Source organism: Drosophila elegans, unplaced genomic scaffold, assembly GCF_018152505.1.
Source record: "Drosophila elegans isolate 14027-0461.03 unplaced genomic scaffold, ASM1815250v1 contig_37, whole genome shotgun sequence".
NCBI lineage: Eukaryota > Metazoa > Arthropoda > Insecta > Diptera > Drosophilidae > Drosophila > Drosophila elegans.
Window position 1 is genome coordinate 208,918 of NW_024545752.1, and position 25,521 is coordinate 234,438.

Sequence of the window (25,521 nt, forward strand, 5' to 3'; positions counted from 1 at the left end):
GTAAAAATTGTACTTCCATGTATCTAGAAAAGTAATCCATGAGAACTAGCAATTGCTCATTATTTGGCAACGGTCCTAACAATTCAGTGGCTACCCAAACCCATGGCCTACTCGGAAATGCATGTCGTCTCATCGGGACTGGATTATCTGGTAAAGATACCAATCACGACAATCCTTGACAAATTTTTATGCATCCCTGTCCATGCTTTCGATCTCAGTCGCAGTAATGTGTTTCTCCAGGGTGTCCCTCATTAGCTAGTGTTAAAACTCTCTTTCGTAGTTGTTGCGGGATGATCAAACGACTTCCTCTTAATAGAATACTACCAATTCTCGACAGCTACAGGCGAAACGGATAATATGGGCTAGTTGTTGCAAAATTCCAGCAGTCATTGTCCAGGCATGTTATGGCATCTAGTACTTCCTCGTCTCTTGTACTCATTTCGGAAATCTCGGATATCTTTAAGGATGTAGGAGTAGAAATAGAAATGATATGGAATATGTTTTCCTCTCCACACCAATCAAATAATTTAGTACTTGAAATGTCACATATTTTCCTTCCCAGACTTATATATCACCTGGAAACGGTATGCCTGTAGATGTAATAACCACCTCTCAATTCTAGCTGGAGGCTTAGTAGTTGGTTTAAAAATCGCTTTCAATGGCTTATGGTCAGTTAGCAACTCGAATTCCAGACCAGATACATAGTATTGAAATTTTTCTAAGCTCCATACCATTGCCAAACTTTCCTTTTCGGTTTTCAAATATCGTTTCTCAACATCAGAAAAGCTCTTACTTGCAAACGATATCATAAATGGATTATTTTCGACGTCAAACTGTATTAAGACAGCTCCAAGCGCTACAGGACTGGCATCAGCTATTTTAATTTCACGTTAAAATATGCCAACTCCGAAACTCGTGAAACTCCAATTTTTAATTTGTCGAATGCTTGCTGTTCTTGTTGGTTCTACAGAAATTTTTCATCCGCCTTAAGTAACTTTCTCAACGGTTCTGTTGTATCTGCCAAATCTGGCAAGAACCTTCGCACGTACGTGACTAGGCCAAAGAAACTACAAAGTTCCTCTTTGTTCTTTGGTGGTCTAAATGCCGTAATTACTTCTACTTTCTCTGGATCAGCAGAAATGCCTGTGTCAGATAATATATGCACAAGGAACTTAAGTCGCTTTGTTTTCCATACGCATTTATCTTTGTTGAGACATATATTGTGTTCCTTAAAAATAATTTTTACCATCTCCAGCATTTTGTCGTGTTCATCCAATGAACTCCCGAATTCAATTACATCGTCTATATAATTAAATGCATTCGGGCATTTCGCTAATTGTTCCTCCAGCAGTTTTTGAAATATCTCAGGTGCTGAGTTAACACCGCAGAGAAGAAGCTTTTATCTACACAGTCCTTGTGATGTTATGAACATAGTAATTTCTCGGCTATTTGGATGCAATCGCCATTGTTGATACGCACTCTTCGAATCCTGCCGAGAAAAATACTTAGCGTCCTTAAGCTTAGTTAAGAACGACTCCAATGTTGGTAATGATTAATGCTTTATTCGCTTGACGCATATCAATGCACAGCCTTATATTCCCATCACCTTTGAATGCGATAACTATTGGAGAAATTCACTTGGTCCGTGTACTGGCTCTTTTATACCTTAAGATAAAGCCGATTCTAGCTTTTTTTTACCTTGTCCTCAATGGCGGCCGGGATGCGTCGCATTGGTTGCTTCGCGGGGTCACATGTGGATCAATGACCGACGAATTAGATACTTTATTCCATTTTGGAAAAGGTTCCAACTTTTCGACTTTATTTATAGCTATGCCCAGTCTTAACACGTTGAGTTTGATGGCTGTTTCGCGACCAAGCAACAATTGCCTACTTTGTAATATCTGTTACATTCCGCTTTTTTCGCTTGATAAAGAAAACTATTTGAATCATGATTATTTCGGCCACATCTGCCGCACTCTACTTTGGTGTTGTTCCATTTAGCCGTGCGACATGCATCTTATTGACCATAGAGCCTGAGCATCCATTTGATGACGTTGATTGCGTCTGCTTGCTCACCTGTTCCTCAATCAGACAAGCAGAAATGACTCCATCCAAGGACTGTTCAGTTGACAGCAACTTTTTCTTCAGCTCAGCCGGTGCCCAAGAATCAATTAGTTTATCCTTGAGACAGATCTCTACAATTTCTGTTTTGGAAGTAGCAAAATTACACTTCCTCACCTGCTGACACAATCGCATAAGCAACTCGGTGAAACATTCTCCATTCTCGTGCCACGGTACAAATATCTCTCATATACCAAATTGCGTATCGGCGAAAAAAATGCATTTAATTTTTCCACCAAAAGTGTGAAGACATCGTTTTGCTCCTCCGGAATATATGGGACCATCGCTGCTGGCAAATTATAAACGACAGAATAAAGTTGTGAGTTTTCCAAATGCAGAAGTTTATTGCGCTTTTTAAGAGTTGAGCTGATCTCTTCGCTGTCCGCATATGTGTTGAATGCGCGCAATCAGACCTTCCATTCGGAGCGCAGAGTGATATGTCTATGCTATTGCATAGGAATTGCTTAAGTTCGGCCATTACTTTGTTTTTTTTTATTCGATTCTCAATGTAACTTTGCGACCACGCTACTTTGAAAAACAACTTTAGAGTTACAAACTATTACAACGGCCGCTATAACGCGCATTTTTTTTAGTATTTTCCTTGGCTGTATCGAAACGGCCTCCATTAGGCTGTATTTAAGTGGCCACTCTTTTTATTTTTTTTTTATATATTTTTGTCTTTGTCGTAGCATTCCGATTTCGCTATACGTTCGGATAATGCCGGGACGTATGTAGTTGACATATATTTTTTGTTTTTATTGTTTTTAACGCTATTTTGTTTTGTTGTTTTGTGTTCCGATATTAATGTTTTTATTATGTGTTTTGGGAAATCATTGTCTGTCAACAATAAAATGTATGTCAAATTAAAATTGTTTTCTGTTTGTTAAGAATATTAAAATCGTTGTTATTATTTTATAGTTGTCCTGAAGACGGTTGCCGAAGAGCATCCGAAATATATTGACAAATAACCAAAATTAAAAAAATTGTGTTATTTTCTCAACATCCTGACCTCGAGCCGGCTAACAATTATTATACTTTGGAAAGGTTGCCAAAACCAACTAGATATTTTATTTTATCTTCTTTTTTGTAGGCTGTATTAAAACTGTCTCAATAAAGCTACATTTTTTTTATTTCTTAGGCTACTTAGCCACACTTTTTTTTTAGAATTTCTTAGGCTTTATTTTACCACCACCACACCATTTCCTTCTTTTTTTTTGTATGTATGTATGTACCAAAATAACACACATACGCCGAAATGAATTTTATTCTTTATCGGTCTTTTTTTATTTATTTTTTTTTGTTCAGTTTTTCTCTCATAGTCAATGTAATAACCTGCAAATTGCCCAATAGTTACAAAATTACTGCACGCAATTACTCAGATATCCAAACAATATTTATAATTTCTTTGGTGCGATCCGCACTTTAGAAGTGTATGTAAACGTCTGCCTCAATGAGGGCAGAATGATCTCCGCTCTCAGCAACGCTCGCAAGGACAGGCTGCCACACATACAAATCCACGCACGCGCACTTCGCTGGCTTATTTCTCCCAAGTTTTCTTCTGGGTCTGGTTTTTTTCCTCCGCGTCCTCTTTGTGGGTTCCGTTCTTCCACGCTCTCTTGGTGGCTTCCGTTCTTCCAGCAACGTGCTCTTTGTGGGTTTTGTCTTTCGTCTAAAAAACAAGTTTCTCTGGCTGCTCCAAGAAGTTGCAGGCCGTGCGAAGAGTTGTGGAAAAAGCCTCGTATTTGACCTCAGAAGCAAAATAAAAGATGTGTGCCGTGGCTCAGTGTATAAAACCGCATCGATCCAACCAAATTCAATTCCATAGATCCGAAGCGACCCCGTTCGCAGTATTATGTTTTATTTCCTGTGTGGGTTTTTATAGCATTTACAGTAAATTGAATTTACTAAATTCAATGCTTTGTCTCTTTCCACGCTTTTTCTTGAATGATCGAAAGTAAGCATCGTTTACATTAAGTGTGACCGTACGATTCACAAAATACTAAATACTATTGAGATCGAGAACTATAGGCAACTTATAGCCTGATTCTATTGCCGCATTAGTAAGCTTTTTAAATGTGCCTGATTCCATTGCCGCATTAGCATTTAGCTAATGCTACTCCGACATGTGAGTGGCACGAACAGCTGATCTGGGTTTGTTTACTTTTGGATTTTGGCAAATCCAAAAGAAATTAATTAAAATTAATGAACATGAGTTAGTTTACTAAACTCTGTAATGCTCAGCAGGACATCTATAATGCGACCGAAGCATTTGCCAACTTGGAAGAGAAGCTGATTGCGTTGTTACGGCGGGTTTGCAGTGGAGACCACTACAGTTTCTAAAAAGGGCAAGGATCCCCGTATATGTGGGAGGTATTTTATGCCAGAGATCCAGCAGTAATGCATTGTGGTGCTGCGAGAAGAATTTGCAGCGTGCGCTCTAGGTTTCACTCATTTTTATACAAAAAAGATTTTATATTCAAAAGACATCAAAAAAACTGCCGAGTTGCAGACCATATCCGGTGGCCTGCACACGCAGCGAAGAAACCGCTGACCGCGCGTTCCGGGTGCAAGTGCCCGGAGTCAGAACAGAGCACTCGCGGAGCTAGTGATCGCCACGGGCAGGGACAAAACGCTGACCCGGCACCTTGGCGACAGCGCTGCAGCCAGGCAAAGGCCTGAAGCTGCAGTTGAATAGGTTCTTTAGTTTTGTCAAAAATTGTACTCCAGAGAATTTACTCTGCATAAAAGTACCTATGCCCTAACGGGCGTATGGAAATAAATAAAAATATAAAATAAATACCTAACGGTTTATAATTGTCGCCCAACTCAACGACACTCACGCGATCCAAGTGCAAAAAATTGCAGGTGAAAGTAAAAAGGAAAATTAAAATCAACGACTCATGCGATCCAGTGCAATAAGTGCAAGTGAAATTATAATTAAAAGTGCGGTCAAGAACTGGCACTAGAAAAATAAATACGAAAATCAAACCATAATATTTCCCAAAACTTTTAACAAAGTGAAGGAAAACTGAAAAAAATTCCTCTTAACAAGTGAAAGAAACCCAAAGTCTGCAACCCAAAATCTAAACAAGTGGAAGAAATCTAAAATCTGCCACCCAAAATCTAAGTGGAATAAACCCAAAATCTGCAAACCAAAATCTAAAAAAAATCCTATTAACAAGTGGAAAAAACGCGAAGTCTGCAACGGGAATTGCAAAAAATTACTCCCTAAGAAGACAACAGCAGCGGCAGCGATAACGGCAGCAGCGACAACAGCATCGGCAGCGACTACGGCTGCGGCAGTACCAGTGGCGGCAAAAACCGTCGGCAAAACATTGAACTCGAAGACGAAATAAATATAAGAACATGTGAGTAGGCTTTTTGTCCTAAGTGTTGAAAAATGAATTTCATTGACACTTAAAAACGAATGAATTTCAAATTTTCCTATAATAAAATAAACAAATTATATTTTTTGGAGAAAACTTAGTAATAAAAAATTTTTATTTTTGATGCATAATTTCCGTCACAAAAAATACAAAACATTTTATTAATAAAACGTTCATTTTGATATTTAAATTTTGTTTAAAAAAATAATTGAATTGAATTTTGTGGCACCCACGATATTATTAGGAAACTCAACCAAAAAACCGTAGACGATAGATACCGATCCCTACCATCTCGACAATACTGTCGAATATGGGCGAGTCGAAATTTTTTAAGACACTCGACCTCAAGTCAGGATTTCATCAGATAGAGCTAGCAAAAAAGGACAAGGAAAAGACAGCCTTTTCAATCAACAACGGCAAATACGAATTCTGTAGACTTCCATTTGGACTTAAGAATGCCCCGAGCATTTTCCAGAGGGCCATCGACGATGTCCTCCAGGAAGGAATTTCAAAGATATGCTATGTGTATGTCGATGACGTTATAATATTTTCCAAAACAACACGTTAAAGTTCTTGTTGCCCGGAATAAATCGGTTTTAAGCAGTAAATCGCTTGTTAATAAATCCACAATTAAGTGCAACAACAATCCAATAAAGAAACAGTGCATAGTAAAACACACTCTTCCACAGAGACAAAACACTCAGCAAATCAAAACACTCAACACATCAAAACACTCAACCCTCTCGGCACCAACACAATAATGTCTTCAGCAGCAAAGCGACTTAGGAAGGAAACTCACTCCGATCTGAAGGGAGCCCGTGACTCCGATGCTCAACTGCTTCACACGATCGACCTCAGATTTTCCGAGCTAAAGGAAAGTCTTGCAGGGGAGATCCGTGATGGCGAGGCACGTATAACCGGCACTCTGGAAGAAAAATTTAAGTTAATAGCAGCTGACTGCAACAAACTCACACTGAGAGTTACTCAATTGGAGAGCGAGGTGAGAGAGATGGGGATGCTGAGGCAGCGGGTCCAGGAGCTGGATGCGAAACTGTCTAAAAACTGCCAGGATCAGCGCGTTGACGAGTTGGAGGCAAAGTGGGTGGCCTCCTGCAACGCACAGGCGGCGTCTGAAGTCGCCTGTGACTTGCGTTGGCATGGGGTCCCACAAGTCCAGGGAGAAAATGTGAAAGCACTTTTTCACGCACTGTGCTTCTCGCTCAAACTGACCCCGCCGCCTAAAGTACGTACGATTTTTCGAACGCGACCGCGAAAATCGACCCGTACAGTAGTGGATCCAATTATAATTATTAAAATGGAACACGTGCACGATAAGGCGACACTGCTGCGTGCGATCGCGGCATACCGAAAAGAAAACAAAACGCAACTGAGCTTAAAGCTCATCGGCCTAGACTCGCCAGCGTTTATATATATAAACGAACAGCTGACCAAAACAAAATATGAAATTTTCAAGCGGGCGATGCATCTCAAGAGGCTGAAGCGCCTAACAGCTGTTTTCTCTCGCCGTGGAGATATCTTCGTAAAGGAGAGAGAGGGAGGGGAGGCCATCTGCGTGCAAAGCCTGGGCGAACTGGCTCAAATGGAGATTTGCACCCCCGAGGAATTAGCTGCGCTGGAAGCTGCTAGTTCTGGGACATTAAATGATAATTCATTTCGCACCTAAGAGGCGCTTATATTTATATACCATTGTTGTGAAATTATCAGTAGTTTTATTATATTTATTTAGGATTAGTATCAGTCGCATTAATTTTATTTTGTTTCTTGGTGTGGTGTGTCTTTATGTCATAAATATTTATAGACTGCGAGCGCAGCTAATATAACAATTAAATAATTTAAAATGGGTGACAGCAACAACAATAACATAAACATAAATCCAAATCGATCAAATAGCCATGCGATGTTAAGGGTTCTCGGAGAGAAGAGAGCTGGTCTTAATGTGTGCCATATAAATGCTCAAAGCCTCACACGAAAAAATGAAGAATTTAGATACCTCTTTATCAATTCGAGTGTAGATGTTATATGTGTTTCTGAAACTTGGTTTGTTCCTAATTTATGTGATGTTTTAGTTGAATGTGATGGTTATAATTTGCATCGCTCTGACCGTGATAGTCATGGGGGTGGGGTTGCAATATATGTTAGTAAAAAGTTATGTTCCACGTTTATATGTAAACACTCAACCAGTAGTGCAATTGAATACTTATTTATAGAAATTAGATAGATGCCAAAGATATGCTGATAAGCTACTAATTGGGTGTATATACCGACCTAACTGCCGTATTGACTATGAACAATTTTTAAACATTATTCCTGACGTGTCAATTAATTATTCAGGAGTCATTATAACAGGCGATTTTAATAGCGATATTTTAAGGGATTCCCACCTTGCAGAGGACATGAAATCGCTGGGGATGAAGTTGGTTAACTTTGTGTCCCCTACGCATTTTACCAAAACCCGCAACTCGCTTTTAGACTTATTTTTTGTGTCTAATACAGACAAAGTAGCCACATATGACCAACTTATTGTCCCATCGTTCTCAAAACATGACCTCATATACTTGACTTACGCACTTGACCTACAATACCTTGACCATTCAATAGTTTTTAGGGACTTTAGAAATATCAACTATGACCTTTTGGACTCCACCTTTAATTTGTGCAATTGAAATGACATATATTCCCTTTCCGAAGTAGTCGAACAAGTTAACCTTTTACAAAACAATATTTGTTATTTATATAACTGTGCCGTACCTGTTCGTAGCAAAGTTATTCGTTTTTCTGAAAAACCATGGTTCCAAAGAAACATCAAAGACGCAATATTACAGCGTGACGGGGCGTACAATAAGTGGAGAAGGTACAGGACACCTCAAGCTTACGCAGTGTTCAAGTCATTGAGAAAAAAAGTGACCAAACTTACTGACACCGCCAAGGCAAATTTCTATTCCCATAAATTCAACAACGCATCTTCCACTGCTCAGACATGGAAAATAATTAAAAAGCTGGGAATATGCAAAGTTAAACCAAGACTTGAACAAGACATGAACTTAATAAAAAGTTCTTAAGCTGCAAAGTACCTGAAATCACTGAAAATAAATATCTGAACCCACGATTTGTATCCGAAACTGTCTGTGATATTAGATTTAGGTTTTTGTGTGTTAATCAGTGTGATGTCCTACAAAGTATACTAAGAATTAAGAGTGACGCCACTGGGTCTGACAACATAAACCCTAAATTCATAACAATTCTGCTGCCAAAAATCCTGCCATACATAACCTATACCTTTAATACTGTACTGACAAAATCTACTTATCCGGACTGTTGGAAAGCGGCAAAAACAATTCCGATTCCTAAATCAAATAATGAGTACAGACCCATGTCCGACAATGCAATGCTTACTAATAATCAGTCTGGTTTTAGGAAAAACAGAAGCTGTACCTCAGCTATTATAAAAATTGCAGACGACATAAGGGAACAAATAGACGAAAACAATGTTACACTCTTAGTTTTACTGGACTATAGTAAGGCCTTCGATACAGTAAACCATAATGTCCTTTGTGCAAAACTACGTAATATGTTTATGTTTTCTACAACTTCTGTCAAACTTGTGTCTTCGTACCTACAAAATCGTCGTCAATCTGTTGTACTGTCTAGCGTTTCGTCCTCATATGAAAATGTTAATCGTGGTGTACCCCAAGGGTCTGTGCTTGGTCCCTTATTGTTTACCTCATATGTTAATGACCTTCCCAATGCGTTATCTGAATGTAATGTACACTTGTATGCTGATGATGTCCAAATGTATGTGAGTCGTCCTTTAAACAGAATAAATGAATGTATAGATGTTTGTAACAGAGAACTTGAACGTGTAAATGAGTGGGCCGGCAACAATGGACTTGGGATCAACCCATCAAAATCAAAATGTCTTGTCATAAGTATAAGAAAGATGATTTTTAACAATTTGCAGCCACTGAGTATGAATAGCACGCCACTTGAGTACGTTGATACAGCTGTAAACTTAGGTTTTACATTCAACAGAACTCTTACCTGGAATGATCATATTAAAAAGTCTGTAGGGAAAACATATGGCATAATAAGGACATTAACCGTAACTAAAAATTGCCTGCCCACCCATATACGTTTACTAATAGCTAAAACCTGCATTGTTCCAGCGCTATTTTATGGAGTAGAAGTTTTTTCAAACTGTGACACTACCAGTAAGAACAGAATTAAAGTTCTATTTAATTGCATAGCCAGGTATATATTCAACCAACCACATACAGATCACGTATCCGAATTTTCGCTGAAAATATTCGATATCTCGCTAAATGAATGGATAAAGATGCGGAACTTCATTTTTCTGCAAAAAATTATTTTCCAAAAAGAACCTTTGTATCTTTTCGAAAAACTTCAATTTACATCCTCTAGAAGAGCAAACAATCTTACTTGCATAAGACCTAGATCATTGACATCCGAAAGACAATTTTTAATTAATGCTATTCGATCATGGAATCAGCTCCCAAACCATCTTAAAAATATTAGCAGTGCCACGCAATTCAAGATAAAATTATTCACACACCTTAAAAACACTATTACGTAAATTAAAGTAAAAATAGAAGGTGACTTAGGTTAGTTTTTATGAAAATTAGTTTTAAGTATAATGTAACAATTAGATATTTGCAAACTCGTAGTGACTAGCGCATTAACTTATAAGTTCCAAACTTGTAGCGTTAGGATGAAATTTTATAATAAATACAAATACAAAACAAAAGAGGACCATGTTAGGGAAGTGGATTGGGCCTTAACGAAACTCTTAGAGGCGGGCATGAGAGTGTCCCAAGAAAAGTCAAAGTTATTTAAAAAAAGCGTCGAATACTTGGGATTCATAGTGTCTCAAACAGGGCTACGAACTTCACCTGAGAAGATCAAAGCAATAAAACAATTCCCCCCGCCTAGAACGTTATACGAACTCAGATCTTTCCTGGGACTAGCAAGCTATAATAGGTGCTTCATAAAAAACATCGCGAATATCGCAAGACCCGTAACGAATATCCTAAAGGGAGAAAATGGTAAAACTAGCAAATATCAGTCGAGAAAAGTCGACATAAATATGACAAAGGAACAGAGAGAAACGTTTGACACGCTGAGAGAGATCTTGGCATCGGAACCCGTTCTGCTATCATACCCGGACTTCAAAAAGCCATTTGACTTGACGACTGATGCGTCAGGCTCTGGATTGGAAGCAGTACTATCGCCCCATCACTATGATATCTCGTACAAAAACCTAACGAGAAACTAGAACGCTGGAAGGGGATTATCGATCTCGGCGCAAAATTAGTTTATAAACCTGGCAGACGTGCTGTCTCGCCAGAACATAAACGTCTTAGAAGACGAAATAGAATCAGATGTAGCAACTATACACAGCGAACAGTCACTGACATACACCATAGACACGACGGACAGCCCAGTAAACTGTTTCCGGAACCAAATAGTAATTGAGGAAGGAAACAGCTCCTCTGTTGATACATTCATCTTGTTTAAAAGCAAGGTGCGACACGTAATAAAAATTTCTAACCGAGAAATTCTGCTTAACACTTTACAAAATTTAGTTAATGCTGAGGTGGTAAACGCAATATATTGCTCCCTATCGATCTTGGCATTTATTCAACATCGACTAGTTGAATTGTTCCCCAGCACGTCATTCAAATATACGAAAAGGTTCGTGCAGGACATAACGGATACAACTGAGCAAAGGGAAATTGTCATAGCAGAACACAAAAGGGCTCACCGAGCAGCACAAGAAAATGTAAAGCAAATCTTTGAGGGACTATTTTTTCCCTAAATTGCTTCGGTTAGCAACAGAAACAATTTTGAATTGCAAGACCTGTTCAATGGCAAAATACAAACGCCATCCATCTAAGCAAGTGGTAGCAGAAACACCAATACCTTCTTTTGTGGGGGAAATTCTCCACATCGACATTTTTCAACCCTTTTTCTAACATGCGTCGATAAATTTTCAAAATTCGCCACGGTGCAGGCTATCGCATCGATGGTCATAGTGGACGTAAAATTCTCTATACTGCACATAATAAATTTCTTCCCAAAAATGAAAACAATTAATTGTGATAACGAAAGATCGTTCAATTCCGAAACAATTAAATCGATACTCATGAATCATTTCAATATCGCCATCGCCAACGCCCCGCCCCTACATAGCACCTCAAACGGTAAAGTAGAAAGGTTTCATAGCACCCTGGCGGAAATAGCCAGATGTTTGAAAATAGGGGCGATACGACCGAACTAATTCTTTGGCAACCAACAAATACAACAATTCTATGCACTCGGTAACCAACAAAAAACCCATAGAGATTGTTCACTCAAAACCCGCGGATTTCGAAAGCAGAATTTGGAAGAGAATCCAACAGGCTCAAGAAAAATCCCTTGACCAGGTAAACAAAGATAGGACCCAAAAGGGCTATCAAGCTGGTGAAAAAGTTTTCTTACAGGCAAACAAACGCATAGGAAACAAGCTCTCGCCACTATGTTCGGAAAAAATCATTGAAGCAGACCTGAAGACCACGGTCCAAATTGAGGGGAGGGTGGCCCACAAGGACAATCTACGCTAACCATCTTCGCGAGATTACTGAACCCCTTTTTCTATTATTTTTATATTTTTCTAGGTTAGGAAATTCGTTTTAGTTTTTGTACTTACGTCTGTCAAGACGGACGCGACAGTAAAACTTAATGACTACACGAACGCAGACTACATCCCGATAGAAGACAACGAAATTGTCATCTGGGAGTCCTACGGATACCTACAGCACTCAACGAACGTGACGACTTATGAAGACTACGCCGACCAGACGGAAACAATGACGAAGACATTTACAGACGATCACAGGACACCAGTCATAATGACAGACCTTACAAATATTCGCAAGTTGGTGACTACCGTAAAAATCCACCATAGAGCCGCTAGGAGTATTAACTTAATCGGGACAGCACTAAAAGCTATTGCCGGCACACCCGACTTTAACGATTGGGAGCAAAGAAAATTCAATCAAGAACAATTAATTAGAACAAATGAAAGACAAGCAGAATTAAATATCAAATTTCAGAAACGTCTAAATGAACTCACAAGCTCAATGAATCAAATCCATAAATTCGAAACAGATAAAGAAACCCACCTTTTGGAAATTATTCTAGCAAAAAATAGAATTGTAATCATGGATCTAGGAAACATTTTAATGGGCAACCCTGGCAAAATTAAACATCGTAAGTCCAGCAATTTTGGATAGTTCCGATATTGGCGAATTCAAGGACAGGCAGCTTATTGACGTTAGTTTGATAGAATTATTAGAGGTATCTAGTATTAGTGTTTTTCAAAATTCTGAAGTTCTACATTTTCTCATTAAACTCCCTAGCCCTAAATTAATATGTAAGAAGATAGCAGTCTATCCAGTTCAGCACCAGAAAAAATCCTGAACTTTGAAGATGGGAACCTTGTCGCCAAATGCCCAGCACGAAACCTTAACATCGGTCATTGCAAAACGACGGTCGGCGCCACCTTCTGCAGGAAGTTATAAAATGGCACCTGCGCCCAGCAAATAGTTTCTGGGGCTATTGCGCACTGCTCCACGCTCCCAGGTTACCTGGATCCGGTTACCATTGTGGATCATGGCACCCTCATCGTGAACGATGCCAACGTGACCATAACCGACAACCAAGGGCGAGAGAAAAAAATATCCGGAACCTACCTGGTAACCTATTCTGACAAGGTAGCCCTGAACGGAACTTGGTTCGTAAATCAATTGGGAAGTTCAATGAGAAAACCTGCTGTGTCGGCCATGGCCATAGTCAACATCACGGTCCACCAGAACCGGCTGAGTCTCCCATTTCATCACGAGCTGAGTCTGAGCAATCTCCACCACATCGGGACCCTCAGAGAAGAACTTACACTGGGGTCCTTCCTCAGCAACTCCTTTGCCCTACTTGCTACCTTCTTTTTGTGTTCCACCATTTGGTTCGGCTATCGCTATCTAAGGACCAGAAGTCACACCAAACCAAGAACTGACAACGATGTGGGACGTCGACCACTTGAAGGGGGAGAAGTTAACACAGGCAGTTCCCAAGAGAAGAAACTGCCGAGTTGCAGACCATATCCGGTGGCCTGCACGCGCAGCGAAGAAACCGCTGGCCGCGCGTTCCGGGTGTAAGTGCCCGGAGTCAGAACAGAGCAGTCGCGGAGCGAGTGATCGCCACGGGCAGGGAGAAAACGCTGACCCGGCACCTTGGCAACAGCGCTGCAGCCAGGCAAAGGCCTCAAGCTGCAGTTGGATAGGTTCTTTGGTTTTGTCAAAAATTTTACTCCAGAGAATTAACTCTGTATAAAATACCTATGCCCTTACGGCCGTATGGAAAGAAATAAAAATATAAAATAATTTACACACAATTCAACTTTATTTTTTAAATTTACAACAAATGTTAGAGTTGTACAATCTGACCTTACTCTGATATTCCTCGTTCAGGTTAATGCTTTATTTATATTTTTGAGTGGCTTCATTGCACTCTAGCATTAGACTACTTCTGAGTCTTAAAAACCCAACTACTTTTCCTTTCCAGTTCTTGCTTTCAACAATCGACTTATAGCTAAAGTTTGATACATTTTTTGGTTAGAGAGGCTTAAGCTTACAACTATCATCGTTAGCACTAATCCAAGGTCAATTTCTATCACAAACCCTTTTATTAGATAACCATTATTAAGATTAAATTCTACCATTTGGTGATATTCATCAATCTCAAAATTATAAACTAAGTTCTGTGAATCTACTTGCACTGTAATCATCCGTTCATCCAATTTGTCTGGAACTGGGATAATTTTATAAAGCACTGAAGCATGGCTACCAAACAAAGGCATATTAGTTTTTTATTTGCAAACAGTTCACTACCAGTAAGTTAAGCTTAAACTTCAAAGAACTAAATTCCCTGATTACATACATGTTATTTTTTGAGATTTCAAAGATATGAATTGATTTTTTTTCACAAAAGTTTATAATAAAGTAATTGTATTATATGTTTAATTTGACACCTTTTTGAAGATTGTTTTATATTAGTTTTACCCAAGCTTTCCATATACCTAAGAATTTTTTTTAATTTTCTAATTATATTATGTGCAAGGTATAATATATTTTAATCAACCGCATTGGATAACTGTGAATTTCATTTGATCATGTGAATTGACTCAATTTATTGTGTCAATAAGAATCTTTAATAGTCGTGTTGAATCAACATTTAGGAGAAGGCGGTAGAATTTTTCGGAAAATATTTGCCTTTTTTGATGTTTGGGATTTGAAATGCAGATTCTTATAATTCTAACGCAGCGTAAGAATATTTCAAAATGAGCCACGCTCACTCTAACGCTCACGAATCTCGTAAGTCTGTCAAGTCACTCTGAATCCGGGTTGACCTTAGCTATTGACCTGTATATGTGTTTCGGTCATATCTGTCGGTAGACACAAAAATGGAGCTCTTATTTATATGTTATCGAGTTATTAAGACCTCTGATTCCCGGATGCTGTCCGTACGCTGCTCTACCGGCAAAACATTGTGCCATTAGATAGGGCCTTGGTCATCGCTAATGTAGAGAGCCAGAACGAAAGAACTAATGAAATAATGATAGAACTAATGAGCCTATACTATATCTGAAAAAGAAACTCATATGCTTTTCCGCATTTTGGGAGTTTTATGCTAAAAAAAGTCGTCACACCTTCAAAATAATTAAGATCGGTTTTAACAATTTTACAAAATGTAGAAAAAAGTAATAAAATAAATAAATAAAAACTAAATAATTTTATAACTATTTTATTGAGACCAATTAGGTTAAGGCAGTTTTAATGACATATATCACTTTTCTGTAGGTTCACTAGCTTAGAATTTAAAGCCGTGCAAAGTTTCGCTATTTTTAGCGATTTCCCGCTAAATAAGCTATTTTTTTTTTTAAATTCGTAGATCAAACATTTTGGTTACTATCTACCCAACACAATAAAATTTATTGCAGAAATGTAAAACAAGTCCATAAAATTTTTTGAAATTGACAAATATACACGAACAGATTTTCATTTTGGGATATATTAAAAAAAAACATTTTTGGAATTATTTTTTTTAATCCAAGCAATAGGGTGTCATTCGACGCGTATTTTCAATAAAATGCAAAAAAAAAATGAGTATGTTATCAAACCGGGCTCAAGAGCTACACTGACAAATATTTTTAGTATGTGACTTTTACCGCCCTTTCTCTTGAACCAATTAATCTTTCTTGGTATGCAATATCTATTCTTTTATCGATACCTTTCGATTGGTGTATTACTCCTTACGATCGGACCATCACAGCAGATTTTCAATTCTGCGGCTATATATAGTGGTTTCCATTGCACACGCTCTTGTTGCGCATCGTCACTACATGTACTGCCGTCAAAAGTGATAGTCGTCCAATCCGAAAGGTATCGCTAAAAGAATAGGAATTGTATACCAACACTTTAGGAATATTAGTTGGTTCATGAGTAAAGTGACATACGTAAAATTTTTTTAAGTGGAGTTGAGCCCGTGTTGGTCAAATATTTCAACTTTTTTAGCACAATTGAATTTTTGTTTGAAACCGATCCGATGCTCCGGTCAAAAGACATTAAAAATACTTTATAATGTAAATCTCAAAATGAAAATTTTTTAATGTCTGTTTGTCAGTTTCAAAAAATGTTGAGAACTTGTAAAGTTCTGAAAAAAATCTTTATGTGTTGGACAGGTCGTACAAAAAGTTTGTTCTACGACTTTATGAACAAGTTTTTTTTTTGGCGGGAAATCGTTAAAGACAGCTAAACTAAATGTTTTTGCACATAAATAGAAATTTAATATTTTTTGAGAAAATTTAATTTTTGCTGCAAGGGTGTCTAAACTTCGGTCTGCCGAAGTTTGCTTTTTTTTTTTGTTGTTTTTTATTTTTTTTTTTAATTTTTATTTTTTATTTTGCAACGGTGATCCCGAAAGGGTTAAGAAAATCACGTTTTATTTTCTTTAGTTGTGTTTTATCTATAAAATAAATAACGCTATTTTTAAAAAAACACGGCACCACGTAAATTAATCATGGATTTGGTCGAGAAGGACGTCAGGATCGTTAACAAGAGCAATTCTATCCAAAGAGCAGTCACTTGGAGTATAAGTCACGTACTTCGGGTTGAAACGATTAAAGTAATACCCCTACACTTTGAGCCGTTTAAATTTAGTAGTTTATCCCGGCCACAAAGATCTAAGTCACTTTTTAAGATAGGTCGGATTCTAATACTTTCTGGCAGAAAATGTTCTTATGCTGCAGACATAATTTAATCTCATCTGAGCACATTAGTACGCGAGAATGACTTATAACTAAGGGGAAGAGGGCCCTGGCGAATAAACTGCTTAACACGCTGAAGATCTAATACCAGAGAACTTTCGTTCAAGGTGGGACAGAAAATTAGGTTCGTTGAATGAGCTGAGGTAGAGGTAATGAGCTGAGGTAGAATAAGTCGCTTGAAAAAATTGTCGTCTGATCTGTATTTACTGACGTGTTTTATTATTAGATTTACGCTAAGTGCCAACAAATTTATAAAACTGCTCAGGGTCCTGCGAGAACTGCACTCACAACGACTTAAATAATTTTTAAAACACTGAGCATTAAGAACGGTATGTCTTGACCGAGCACTTCAAAATTAAGAAAATGTTAATAGATAAGCAGGAAGCAGCAAAAATGGTTATTTGCTTTATTGCCGGTATATGCTAATGGTAAACCCATTTAAATTTTGCTTAGGTTCGGTTCGGGGTTCGGACCTTAACGATTGATAATGTTCCGGCTTAGGACCCGGTTTGTCGATATGCTCTAACCGGGTTAAGGTCCGAACCGGGGCTAAACAAAAAAAATATATTTTTTAAGTTAAATAACAATGCCATTTTTATTTTCATTGATTTGCAAAAAAAAATCTTCCCAAATCAAAAACACTCTTGTTAGATTAAATCAAAAGAAATAAGAAAGAGATAAAATATCGTGACCATCGCACTTATATAATTTTGTTACGAAAATTTTTAAGCATTTGAGTAAATAAATAAACATTTTAAATGTTCGTCCCGGTTTAAAGAAAAATTTAAGCATTCTGTCCACGCGGGTAATTTCTTATGATATGAACAAACAATTATAAAAATAATATTTTATAAGAGAAAAGAAATAAAAAAAAGTTAGTTTTTTAACCGAATCCGGTTCCGGTTCATTTTCGAAATAAATCGTGGTTCGGTTCGTTAGTTAGTTTTAAAAAAATCTCCCCAAACCAAAAACAATCTTGTAAGATTAAATCTATAAAGAAATACATACAAGAAATAGTTCACAGTTAAACAAGGCACATTAATGAAATTATAAATTAATTTACATTTATTACATTTCGACAACAAAACATGTACTTAAAATTTGCAAAGTGTTCTCTTAGGCAACACTATAGGTCTATCACCAAGGAAGCTTTTGTTTATGTTAAGATATCTGAATTATATATATCTGAATCTGCATATACCCTTGCAGCTATTGCAAAAATTAAATATTCTCGAAAACATTAAAATAATGATTTGCTTGCGTTTATGCTTAAAACCATTGAAGCTATGATGATTTGCACTCAGTTATTTGATAGTTCCTATCGCAGCTATATTATATCGTTTTCCGATTTTTATAAAATTAAATCCGTAATTCTGAATTGTCAAATTATTAATAAGTCAAAAAAAAAAAAAAAAACATAAAAAAAAGTAAAATTTAAAAAAAAAATGTTGTAATATCTTTATTGTTCCAATGGGATTTTTATGTTATAGTCTTCCGATTTTGATTAAATTTAAATCGTTATTCTGAAATATTTAACCATGATTAAAGTCGGAGAACTAAAAAAAAAATAAAAAACAACAAAGTTATAATATTTTTAAATTTATATTACCGAATGTTCCAATGGGAGCTTTATGCTATAGTCGTCCGATCCGGCTCGTTAAGTCTTATATACTACCTACAATAAAAGGACAATTTTTGGGAAAGTTTCATGCAGATAGCTTTAAAACTGAAAAACTAGTTTGCGTAGAAATGTGCGGACAGACTGACGGACATGGTTAGATCGACTCTCAGGGTCGGAAACGTCTCCTTCACTGCGTGGCAAACTTCTGACTGAAATTATAATACCCTTTGTAAGGGAATAATAACACAAACGTTAAAAAATAAATAAAACAAGAATGACCTCTATAGTCGAGTTTCCCGAATATTAGATACCCGTTACTCAGCTAACAAATTTCAAACAAAATATTCGCCCCATATTTAAGAAACAAATTCTAACGCAGTTTTTCAAAAGTCTAGGCTGAACATTTTTTGAGTGTGTCCGCCCACGAATACAAAAATGTTCGAAACATAAGTGGTTAAATAATGGAGAAAACGACGTGGTTTGTAGATAATGCAGAAAAATAACAATAGAAAATAAAAATAATGGAAAAATATCATGCTTCTTTTACTGAAACTTTATTGTGTATTTTGATCAGGATTATTAGTCGGGTCGATTTGACAATGTCTGTATGTCTCCCCATATGAAAGTCAATATGTATTTCATGTAATGTATGTATGTTTGTTGGCTGAGTAATCTTATTATCGGGACTCTTGACTATAGCGTTTTTTCTTATTTTGTCTTACTTTTAGTCTTTGCTGGTCTCGTTTTTCTTTTGTTTTCCTTTCTTTCGTCAAAGAAATGACCATAGCCGAACGATATAAATGTGCATTGCTCCTTTAAAATTCTTGAAATTTTAAATTTCTTTTTTCCTATTTTCTAATACCCTACCCTTGTGTTAGGACTCAGCAAGAAATACATTAAACTTATTGCGGCTATTCTTCTATATTTTAACTTTATCACACAGAGTACAACTTTTAAAGACTGTTGGGACTTGATGATCGAATTACTGGCACGGAGGAAGGTTCAAAGGAAAAAGATCGCAGCAAAGTGCCTTGTTAGTGTTGCGAAAGGTGTTAAACGCGCTGTAACTGGATGTATAAAAATCTAATAACATTACCTGCCAATATATCCTGCTTGCGCCATCATTCCATTTCTATCATCCATGACTCTTTGCGGTTGATTATTTACAACTTTTCCATCATCATTACCTTTCCAGGTCCCATCATCTTCTTTGAATGATTGGCTTCTGCAAGGATATAGACATATAATAAGCAAGACATTTAATTTTAAAAACCGGTTAATAGCATGGAAGCAATAAAAAACAAAAATCAATGACATTATAGGTGACAGGGATGTATATTAGGCATCTCAAGTGGCCTGCACTTACATATTACACGTGCTTAGAACTGCACCCATGTAAATTATGGCTCTAGAACGATTAACATGACATACCCAGAGCTCACAAAATTTTGTACTTTAAGAATATTTGTGTTCTTCTGAACATTCTGCCAAGGGCCGGCAAGATTAGGTGTATTAAACATATAAGGTCAAGTAAAACGTAATCCAATATTTGAACAATAGATGAGTTTAGTAATCTGTATCTCGATATGTATATGTTTGCGCACTTGGCGCGTGTATTGAAGTCACTAGCTGTAGGGCGAGAGCGGGAGCCAATAAAGCTTCCGTCCGTTCGCTCTTGCGAATTCGCCCCGTCTTTCGCCACCTTAGCATAAGTTAGGTTCTAAGAGAAACTATTGGAACATTAAATTAAGTGATCATTTGAACTTCATCGAAACCACTCCCTTCGTCGTCGCATTTTCGCACAAGTTTTACACAAGTTATTATGGCAAATAAATTATCCGAATCCCACTGCAGTCACACAAGTTTCGCGTTCGTTAATACAAACTAGTATTGAATTTTCATGGTGACCCCGACCTGATCGCAGTAGATTTCGCGATTTGTTTACCAATTTTTTCAGTGAAAAACTATAAACATTACCAATAATACCCAAAACCAATTTCTTCGTGTCGGTTCGGCCAATAAATAAAATTCAACAATATTTCGTCGCTGGAACTTTTCTACCGTTCCTTTGGTTGTTGCCCAAGCCGTTCTTCATCGACGCTGCAACTTTAATTGTTTAACTTGCTGCGTCAGCTGGAGCATGAAACTTAAAAAGATAGTTGCAATTGTCGAGTCGGCCATCCAGGTATAGAGTGCTAAAAGTTGAAAGTTAACCTGTGGCGTTTTGTCAATTGTGTTTTGCCCATCTTTCAACTTTCTGCATTCGTGTAAAAATCGGTAGATAGTGAGCATTCTAACCAAGAAATAAAAATTTGCATGTACTAACAACCAAAATTCTGCAATAAACATGATATATTTTGAATTATGGATTTAAAGATGAATCGCTTTGCCGCATAAACAAGCAAATAAAATACTCGTCGTCGACCCAATTAGTGCAAACTTAATTCCCCCAACTTTCGTCGTAGTGAGCACCAATCTAGGGTATAAATAAAACAGCTGGAAAAAAAGTGCAAATTGTGGAAAGTGTAGTTCCCAAAAATAAGCGGCAATAATTTTCGTCGCAGCTTGTCTAAACATTTTCTTGCGCTTTTCAGAATTTTCCCGCGCTTTTCCGATTTCCCCGCGCTTTTTATAATTTTTGCGCGCCTTTCGGCATCAGGCTTATATATTCGTTGTCCTTAGATATCGGTCAGTGTATCATTCTCCGTTAGCATTTGCCTAGAAAGAGCCGCTAGCGACTGCCGCTATTTCGAGTTATCATTGGTCGTTTTCGTGCTCGATCGCTGCAGCAGTGCAATTTTCGGTCTGCCTAAACGTTTATGCGTGCGGCATACAACTGTTGTAGGGTTTATATAAAAAATATAAAAACCCTATTTAGATATTTTTCGCTGTACTCTCGGCAATTACCTCCCCTACACTGTGTGCGATCGGTATATTACTCGTTGATTTTTTAATTAGATAAATAATTTAATAAAAATAAATATTTAACACCTCTTCGATACCAACAAAGTAAATACAAATAAACGCAATGGCAACTAAGGATATCGAAGAGCTTAAACACCAACGTGATGTTTGCATGAAAAGTATTAACCGAACTTATCACAATTTAAAAGAAGCTAAGTAATCAGTAAATCCGGTCGAGCTTGAGTGTCAATTAGAGATTCTAAATACGCACATTAAAAATGCTTCACTTTTGCAAAACCAAATAGAAGTGACAGATACAAAAGATGTATACCGCGAAGAGTTGGAAGACAGAGCCGTAATGACAAAGTCATTGCTGATTTCGATTTTAAATAAGTGCAAACAAAATAATATCGAGAAATCCGCGCCGCCAGCAAATCGCCCACCTCAATGCCGTCTACCGAGCGTTGCTCTCCCAAATTTTAGCGGAAAACACTCCGAATTTAAAAATTGTATAAACCTTTTCCAAACTTTCGTTGACAAAGACGACACTGTACACGATATTGAAAAATTCTGGAATTCTGGAAACCCTTTGGGAACAGTTTGAGCCTTTAAAGTCACTGCGGAAAATTATCCCAAAGCCATTGCTTGCCTGAAGCGGGAGTACGATAATGATTGTCATATTTTTTTTGACAACATATCGACACTTTTTAATTTACAAAAAATATTCCAGCCTTCAGCTACAGCCTTGAGCACCCTCGTCGGTCACAGCCTTGTACGACTGCTTGTTGTCTATTGGGGATGATAGACGCATTACTAATGCTATTTTAATAATTCTGATAATGAGCAAGGTCGATGCAGGAACTAAAAGAAAATGAGAAGAACAGTTAGATTATACTTCGCTTCCATTTTGGAGCGAATATGAGGCGGCCCTCAACAGGCGATACCAACACATGGTAGAGGAAGAGGCTTCCAAGCCCAAAACTGTTCGGCAGACCCAATCTAACCCTAAGAAGAATAAAAATAGGAGTTTTTCGTTTGTCACTGCCAGGAACGACTCTCTTCAATGCGTGAATTGCAACTCAGCTGAACATCAGATTGGAAACTACGCTTCCTTCGCAGCCCAATATTCGATTTCGCTAAAAGAGCACCCTTATGCATTAACTGCTTAAGAAAGGGTCACACGGTCAAAAAATGCAAATCGAACAGATGTATGCAATTCCTCACATCACACTTTGCTACACATGTATTCCCCAAACACAAATCTCGCGTTGTCTCCATCCACGTCGCATGTTTTGCATGCGAATGCATCGGATCGAGTCATTCTTGCAACTGCTGTTATGAGCGTCCAAGCCAAAAGTGGCGAGTCTGTATTAGCTCGAGCGTTGCTCGACTCTGGTTCACAAATAAATTTTGTGACCGATGAGCTCGCTCAGAGGCTCAAAATTACAAGAGATGACGTGTGCATGAGCTTGCCAAGGATTGGTGGAACTAATGTCCAAGCCACAAAAAAAAAAATACACACGATTGTGAAGTCGCGAGTAGGGAAGTTATCTACCCATTTTTGGATTATGAAAAATATTTGTGGTTATCATCCGGATCAAGCGGTGAACACCAGCGGGTGGAGGGTGCCTGAAAATATTCAGTTGGCAGATCCATTCTTCTTCAAAAAAATAGATATGCTTATCGGCGCTGATACATTCTTTAAACTTTTATCTATTGGCTAGATAAAGCAGGGGCCTATGTAAATTATGGCTCTAGAACGATTAACATGACATACCCAGAGCTCACAAAATTTTGTACTTTAAGAATATTTGTGTTCTTCTGAACATTCTGCCAAGGGCCGGCAAGATTAGGTGTATTAAACATATAAGGTCAAGTAAAACGTAATCCAATATTTGAACAATAGATGAGTTTAGTAATCTGTATCTCGATATGTATATGTTTGCGCACTTGGCGCGTGTATTGAAGTCACTAGCTGTAGGGCGAGAGCGGGAGCCAATAAAGCTTCCGTCCGTTCGCTCTTGCGAATTCGCCCCGTCTTTCGCCACCTTAGCATAAGTTAGGTTCTAAGAGAAACTATTGGAACATTAAATTAAGTGATCATTTGAACTTCATCGAAACCACTCCCTTCGTCGTCGCATTTTCGCACAAGTTTTACACAAGTTATTATGGCAAATAAATTATCCGAATCCCACTGCAGTCACACAAGTTTCGCGTTCGTTAATACAAACTAGTATTGAATTTTCATGGTGACCCCGACCTGATCGCAGTAGATTTCGCGATTTGTTTACCAATTTTTTTCAGTGAAAAACTATAAACATTACCAATAATACCCAAAACCAATTTCTTCGTGTCGGTTCGGCCAATAAATAAAATTCAACAATATTTCGTCGCTGGAACTTTTCTACCGTTCCTTTGGTTGTTGCCCAAGCCGTTCTTCATCGACGCTGCAACTTTAATTGTTTAACTTGCTGCGTCAGCTGGAGCATGAAACTTAAAAAGATAGTTGCAATTGTCGAGTCGGCCATCCAGGTATAGAGTGCTAAAAGTTGAAAGTTAACCTGTGGCGTTTTGTCAATTGTGTTTTGCCCATCTTTCAACTTTCTGCATTCGTGTAAAAATCGGTAGATAGTGAGCATTCTAACCAAGAAATAAAAATTTGCATGTACTAACAACCAAAATTCTGCAATAAACATGATATATTTTGAATTATGGATTTAAAGATGAATCGCTTTGCCGCATAAACAAGCAAATAAAATACTCGTCGTCGACCCAATTAGTGCAAACTTAATTCCCCCAACTTTCGTCGTAGTGAGCACCAATCTAGGGTATAAATAAAACAGCTGGAAAAAAGTGCAAATTGTGGAAAGTGTAGTTCCCAAAAATAAGCGGCAATAATTTTCGTCGCAGCTTGTCTAAACATTTTCTTGCGCTTTTCAGAATTTTCCCGCGCTTTTCCGATTTCCCCGCGCTTTTTATAATTTTTGCGCGCCTTTCGGCATCAGGCTTATATATTCGTTGCCCTTAGATATCGGTCAGTGTATCATTCTCCGTTAGCATTTGCCTAGAAAGAGCCGCTAGCGACTGCCGCTATTTCGAGTTATCATTGGTCGTTTTCGTGCTCGATCGCTGCAGCAGTGCAATTTTCGGTCTGCCTAAACGTTTATGCGTGCGGCATACAACTGTTGTAGGGTTTATATAAAAAATATAAAAACCCTATTTAGATATTTTTCGCTGTACTCTCGGCAATTACCTCCCCTACACTGTGTGCGATCGGTATATTACTCGTTGATTTTTTAATTAGATAAATAATTTAATAAAAATAAATATTTAACACCTCTTCGATACCAACAAAGTAAATACAAATAAACGCAATGGCAACTAAGGATATCGAAGAGCTTAAACACCAACGTGATGTTTGCATGAAAAGTATTAACCGAACTTATCACAATTTAAAAGAAGCTAAGTAATCAGTAAATCCGGTCGAGCTTGAGTGTCAATTAGAGATTCTAAATACGCACATTAAAAATGCTTCACTTTTGCAAAACCAAATAGAAGTGACAGATACAAAAGATGTATACCGCGAAGAGTTGGAAGACAGAGCCGTAATGACAAAGTCATTGCTGATTTCGATTTTAAATAAGTGCAAACAAAATAATATCGAGAAATCCGCGCCGCCAGCAAATCGCCCACCTCAATGCCGTCTACCGAGCATTGCTCTCCCAAATTTTAGCGGAAAACACTCCGAATTTAAAAATTGTATAAACCTTTTCCAAACTTTCGTTGACAAAGACGACACTGTACACGATATTGAAAAATTCTGGAATTCTGGAAACCCTTTGGGAACAGTTTGAGCCTTTAAAGTCACTGCGGAAAATTATCCCAAAGCCATTGCTTGCCTGAAGCGGGAGTACGATAATGATTGTCATATTTTTTTTTGACAACATATCGACACTTTTTAATTTACAAAAAATATTCCAGCCTTCAGCTACAGCCTTGAGCACCCTCGTCGGTCACAGCCTTGTACGACTGCTTGTTGTCTATTGGGGATGATAGACGCATTACTAATGCTATTTTAATAATTCTGATAATGA

The 25,521-nt window shown here is 37.7% G+C and overlaps 1 protein-coding gene across 2 annotated transcripts in view; it reads right to left on the reverse strand.

The window, feature by feature from the left end:
- Nucleotides 1–25,521, reverse strand: part of LOC121467315 (synaptosomal-associated protein 25) — a 461,557-nt gene that overhangs the window by 85,571 nt on the left and 350,465 nt on the right. For both annotated transcript variants that reach the window (XM_041708700.1, XM_041708699.1), the window contains exon 6: nt 19,620–19,748. In XM_041708700.1, the coding sequence (XP_041564634.1) occupies nt 19,620–19,748 (129 nt within the window). The remainder of the gene's footprint in view (nt 1–19,619; nt 19,749–25,521) is intronic.